The following is a 6770-nucleotide window of genomic DNA, read 5'->3' on the forward strand; positions in this document are numbered from 1 at the left end:
ACAACTAAGATGGAAGAAAAAGATGCAATTCATTTAAGAAAAGAACCTATTTGTTTCTACCCCATCCCCACTCACCCCGTCCCCTGGGCACTTGGCTCACAAACAAGTAAGATAGAAGTATGCAATTCATTTAAGAAAGAACATTATTAATTTTTTTAGTTGGTACAAGAAAAAAAGAATTAGAAAATCTAAAGAACAACCAAGAGAGGAAAGATTTGATTCATTTTCGCAAATAAGAAAAGAACTTGTTCATGAGCTTACAGCTAAGCACAAGGGGGAGGGGTGGGGGTAGTGGTTCTCTCTTGCTGTGTTATATACTTGGACATTCTGTTCATCTTTTCACTAAATGATTTTCCACAAAAATGAAGAACTAAAAATTCTAGAGAACAACTAAGATTAAACAAATATGTGATTTACTTTTGCAAATATCAAAATAAGATCACTTAATCTAGCTAAAATGGTGAATTTTCTAATGAATAAATTAGGGGCAAAAATAGCCCTGTTAAGAACCAATTTTTCTTTAGATACAACTGCAAAACGTTGCTTTCTGATTATACTGATAGTTTAGCTGTTTTTGGATCCTTTTGAATGCCATTTTTATGTCTCGTTTATTTAGGTTTAAATATAGGAAGCATAACCCTTTCTAAATTGGTTGGCGATGCAGAGCAACCCAGGCTGGGGGTTTGACAAGAAATGCCAATTCATGGATAAGCTTGTTTGGGAGGTTTCTCAGCATTACAAATAGCATAATAACGTGTTGTTACAAGTTTGTGAAAAATCTTCCATCCTCAGAATCCCGTACAGTGAATTTTGGAATGTCAACCTTGGGTACAAGGGATTATTTTCATCTGATTTGAGGTCATCCTTTTCTTTTACCTTTTAAATGCCAAGTTACTAATGGGCACTCCTACTTGGGAAAGTTTGGTGGGTTTATATTGTTATCACTTCATTCTGTCAGATGCTATGCTTTATCTAATGTTAACTCTTGGTCACTGATCTTCCCATTACCAAATTCTGTCTTTGGCCAAGGCAGACGGATCTTTTGTTTGACTGGACTGCATGGTAACTTTACCAACCTAATAACTTAAGTTGCTGACATTTTTATACCTATTTTTGGTGGACGTATGTTGTCTTAGCTTGAAAGAGGTTTTATTTTCAAGGTTATTTCATTTACCAAAGAATTGAGGAGATTAAATTTGAAATGCACAAAGTATATTAGGCATTGAAACTCTCTCTCTCTGGATAATTTATGCAATAAAAAAGGTACGATGGTAATGGTTGCACCTTGTAACGCAAGGAAAGAGATTTGGTTTATCTAACCCAAGGAAAGGTTTTCATTTCATTATTTAGTGATATAAAAAACTTGGTTTTCATTTCATGATTTCATCCAAGGTTCAAAGTATGGAAATTCTAAGAGATTCATAAAGGCAATTTTCAGAGGCATTTTGGGTTACGTATGGATACGGTGTAAAATTAGGATGTGTCTGGGTATCTTAGGGAAATGTAAAAACCTGTATAATATATATCTTGGGCTGTTGGTTGATGCATTATTAAGCTATTGTATGATATGCATGTCCCAAATCCCAATATGTTGATTGTACTGTATTTTTTTTTCTACCAAAAAATATTAAAAGTATGTTTTTCTCATGTGTTTGTATCTTATAGTTATTTCAACCCTAACCTTCAGGGAGGCCGGTTTAAGGCTCCTCTACCCCGTGAACAGGTCAGACCCCCCGATACACCCACTATAGGGGCGTATCGGTGGGGTCCCGGAACGATACATATCAGCCAATACATGTTGCAACACTTTGAACTTGATGACATGTATAGAATTTTTATTCATCGGAATTTTAATTTTGAGCTACCCAACCACAATACTAAGCAATATCATGATTGGATCTTACCTCAATATTAACCAATACTAAGCAATGCGTATCTCGTGACAGGGAGTGCTCTCCCTGTCCCCGCCAACAAGGATGAAAATTTTTCCATCTTTGTCCCCACAGGGAAAAATCATCCTCGTCTCTACCCCATTCGGGGCAGATTCTCATGGGGATCGGGGAAATGGGGAAAATTGTCATCCCTAAGCCTGATAAACAACCATATCTAAAATTATTTATTGTTATTTTTATATTGTAAAAATCCTATTAAAAGTAATATATAAAATATAGATGATTATTAATTATTATATAAAACAATTATATACTCTTACATTTTTGTATTATTTATCTTTAACTTAACAAATCTTATGTATCACACAGATCTCCGCTAGTTTAATATATATACCCACACACACTTTCCTAGAGCCATGCTTCATCAAGATTCTAGGAGGTTTATTTTCAGGCTTAAATCTCTCCCTCTACCTCAGTCTCTCCATCTATTGCTACTTTTTCTCTCCCTTACTGAATTGTTATTTTTTAATTCTTAAAGACAAGAATTTTTGTCAATCACGAGGATAACAATTACTTCCATACATATTCAGCCAGCGGTTCTATCAACACTTGGAAGAGAGGTCGATCCAATAGTCAGAAACAAAAGAATTTCCATCAGACAGTTAATAAATTTTAAATATAAAAAGTATAGATATTTATATATATGCACAAACATCAGAAGAAAGTAAATACCCAAAAAAACATCAAAAGAAAGTAATGTATATGAAGCGGACTGTCACGCCCAAGAACAAATAATGGAACCCTCTTTGCTTTAAAAAAATAAATAAAACAAAGCTTTAAAAAAAAATAGTGTAAGCCTCTTTCACTCATCCTCATTGTCGCTGTAGTGCAAGGGAACTTTCAATTGCAAGATACACCGCGAAAATAATCACTTTAAGATATTTGAGTATTTGGTTCTGATTCTTCTAGCTTTATTCAGACTATTCTGTTGAAGGTCACTTACTTTTCTTTTTATTCTTCCATAGGCTTATTTATACAATTTTCATTTTTCTGTTCAATCCGTTATCTTTCAAGTTTATTGTTGAGAATTTTTTGGGTTGATATTTGATATAACGGGGTTCTATGATTTGTAGGAAATTTGATAGGGCATTAGGTCAGTCAGAATGGTTGAATTTGGGATTTTTGTGATCTTCTCAAACCCTAGAATTTGATTTTTTTTTTTTTAAGGAACGACTTTTTTTGTGGAATTAATTTTTAGGTTTTGGCTTTGCAGGGGAGAATTTGCAAAGTAAGGTTTTTAAGATAAGTGATAACTTGATGGATAAAGTCACTGCATTCGGGCAAAGCCTAAAGATTGAAGGAGCTAAGAGGTTGATCTTGTTTGGCCATTTCAAGTCTTTTGAAATTCTTCTTTCCAGTGGTGATACTAGTTAGATGGATCTATATTCTATATTATGACTCATATGTTTTTTTTTTTTATTTAATATTAAAATGAATTTCATATATGAGCTTCCTATGCCGTCCATGCTTCTGCAGCATTAATAGAAGAATAACCCAACCACTATTGAATTTCATATAAATTTCATATATTAATGCCTCTACAGCATTAATATATGAATTTCATATATTTGGCTACGAACTTCGGCGAGTTCTCAACCACTATTAAGGGGAATTCCAATCTAGTTATCTCAAAGGTCTGATACGAGGATTCTAATCTAGTTAAAAATGTCAGGTCTGATCCCTCCTTGGAATCTCAAGTTGGCAGATGAAGGAAAAGATGGAAGGTAGAGTTTGCTACAGGCATGTGTATCGGGAGGCAAACCAAGCGGCAGAGTGGCTGGTGAACAAGGCTCATTCTTTGTCTAGTGGTGCCGTTTCTCTCAATCTGTGTTCCCTTCCTAGTGATTTAGCTTCTATTCGTTTTGGTGATTTTGTGGGGCGTGCTACCCTCGTCTTGTGTAGCACCTTTTGTTTCTATAAAAAAATGAATTTCATATATGGGGTTGGTTAGGGGTGTCAACGGCATTCAAAAATCCGAATTCGAATTTGATATCTGATGTAATTAGTTCGAATTTGAACAATTTGAACGATAAAAACAGTCAAATTCGAATATATGTTTTGTACCGATTAAGTAATCGAATCGATTTTGAATACATGTTGATTCGATTTGATAATTATCTGAATTCGATTATTATAATAATATAATATAATATATTGTTCTAACATTCCTTTTATAAAAGAAAGATACATGTCTTAAAAGTTATAACTTCGGTCAAGTGTCTTTAACTTTTTATATTATATATTGTTATATACTCTTATTTTAATATGAGAAATAAAAAAAAGAACTAATTGCTTCTGCCATGATAAGATCACTCGATTCAGACTTATTTTCATTAGTTGACAAGTGATAAAAGTGCATTAATTCCTTCAACCTGCTTCGTCTCATCTCCCCCCATTTCCCTCCCTTGTATCTCTCATTTTTTCATTCCCCTGCATTGACTTCTTCCTTTGCATTTGGTTTTGCTGATTTTCATGGAAGAGATTAAAAAAAAAAAAAAAAAGAATAGCGCATACTGAAAGCAAAGATCATGTATTAATGAAGCAAAAGAGAGTTTCACAGTAGATGAATAGCACAATTACAGGTATCATCCATTTGTATTATGGTAAACGAAAAAAACGTTGCAGTCTTTCCCTCTTCTCCTCTTTCTCTTCCTCTCTCTCTCTCTACCTCTCTTGCTTTCTCCTTGTTCTTTGTCCGTCTTCTTTGTTGTTTGTTCCATATTTTATTAGGTTTTTTGTTTTTCTTTTCTATTTTTTCCCTTGTTCGTTTGTCTTCTTCATTTACAGAAACAATGTATATCCTTTGTTCATTCAAAGAAAACAATCTAAGACTTTCTCCATAATTCATTCAAAGGAAAAAAGAGGGCTCATTCTTGGATTTCAAGAATTAGAATGTAATCCATCGATTTTGAATTAATTGAATATTTGATTATTCTATTATCTACTCGAATTTGAATTAAGTTTTTAATTTTTAATATCTATTGAATTCGAATAATCAGTTTTATAATCGAATTCAAATTCAAATATGACGTGATTCAATTCGAATCACTCCATTTACAGGCCTAGGGTTGGTTTGTTGTACCTTGAAGGGAGGATCTTTTGTCTGCTTGTGATTAACTAATTACCAATTGAGAGCTGGCTCATTACTGTGCTAGCTGGTTTGTTTCAGCGTTGATGCGGAATTGAATCCCACAACCAGCATTTGGGTAAAAAGGGGTAAGGGGGAAGTTATTAATGGTGCATGGCACCTAATACAAAAAAAAAAAGGAAAAAAGAAAGGAGGAAAACAATTACAAGCTTCATAAACAACATATAGGAAACAAAAGATATGGTTGAATTTTGCAATTAAGGAGAAGAAGTTGAAGATTGATTATATAACACATCCATGGAGAAATTAAAAAAGAAAAACGTGAAAATGAGAAAAGAATAATGTCAACAAGCACACAGTGTTATTACCTTTTTAATCTCACTTTGTTGTTGTTACGTAGGAAAGAAGAAGAGAAGAAGAGAGAAAAGAGAGAATAAGAAAGAAGAGAGATTTGAGAGTGATGTAGCGCAATCCGGTCACTCCTAACTGACACTCGCGTGGCTCCTGAGAGACACCTGAGATGAAGAAGAAGAAGAAGAATCCCTTGGGGGTCTGCCCGGCGGGGATACTCCGATGCTTAAGTCAGTACTCGGTAGAAGCAAGGAGAAGGCAAAGGGCTAAGAGTGCAGATAGCGCGTTACCACTATACTCAAGAGATCAGAAGTTCAAGAAGAAGTTTCTCCTCTGCCATGAGGGCTTTTATAGGGGTGTTCGTGTCAGGTCGGGCATAACCGCCACTGGGCTCCTGTCATAGCCGTTACCTGCCAGGGCTGCGCAGGTGGCCATTGTGACGTACCTCTCGCCCAGGTGAGTGACACGTCCCCAAATTGGCAGGCACGCCTCCGCCTGCTGAGAGACGTGGATGCAGACTGTCGAAAAGACAGGGACTGCGCCGTCAGTAAGGAAAGTGGCGCAGTCTGATCGGTACGGCCTGTCAGATAGAAGCTTCCTGAGGAGCGCTCATGCGGCTCGTTCCCGAGCTACTTGGCAGCGAGCTCGGGATGCTTCAGGATCACCCTTAGTAAAATTGGTCCCCGGGATGACTTATCTGTTTGGGGGCTCGGGCGAGCTAGTTTCCCTAGCTTGCGAGCTAAAATTGCCTCGGAATATCCCTTTCGGGGTAGCTCGGGGAACCCAGAGCTCGCGTTGTGGCGAGCCCCTTCTCTTGCGAGCTATGGTGTAGCGAGCTGCTCTATGGGCTCGTTACTTCTTCGTGCGGAGCCACGATGTTGAGCTATTACCTATGCTGAGTTAGGTCAACGTGTCACCGTTTCGTAGGTCGGGTCAAATCATCCTCCATCAATTGCCCCCCACTCCTCGAGGTGAGAGTGTAACCTTAGCGCGAGGAGTTCATGAAGTGCGATGGGTTGATTTGACCGAAATTCAAACTTGATTGACCACTCACATTAAATGCATTTGCGGGAATCAGGAGATTTTCTGACTTTTCGGATTCTAAAAACGTGCTGAAGTGGCTCTTAACTCTGGGCATCGTGCGGCCGTCATTACCTTAATCACGAAAGACGTGCTGCCAATCACTTTCGGTTTTCAGAAGGTGGGCGGTCAGTGCGCCTGTGAGCCGTTGGATCTGTTTTAATCTGGGACGTCGATTCAGGGGTGTGGAGGCCATAAATCGGAGGGCCCTCTGGGCCTCACTTTCTTTCACGCCATCTTGTTGTCTTCGGATTCTGAGGTCACACACTCATCTAATCTGCCCAGAGTTCCTCAGTTTA

At 37.3% G+C, this 6770-nt stretch overlaps 1 protein-coding gene across 1 annotated transcript in view; it reads left to right on the top strand.

Moving 5' to 3' along the window:
- LOC104610136 (hydroxyproline-rich glycoprotein family protein) overlaps positions 1–1110 on the top strand; it is a 37771-nt gene extending 36661 nt beyond the window's left edge. Inside the window, exon 4 of the mRNA XM_010276624.2 lies at positions 665–1110. Within this exon, the coding sequence (XP_010274926.1) occupies positions 665–745 (81 nt within the window). The 3' untranslated portion in view covers positions 746–1110. The remainder of the gene's footprint in view (positions 1–664) is intronic.
- The last annotated feature ends 5660 nt before the right edge of the window (positions 1111–6770 follow it).

This window comes from Nelumbo nucifera, chromosome 4 (genome assembly GCF_055504915.1).
Source record: "Nelumbo nucifera cultivar China Antique chromosome 4, China Antique-T2T, whole genome shotgun sequence".
Taxonomy (NCBI): Eukaryota; Viridiplantae; Streptophyta; class Magnoliopsida; order Proteales; family Nelumbonaceae; genus Nelumbo; species Nelumbo nucifera.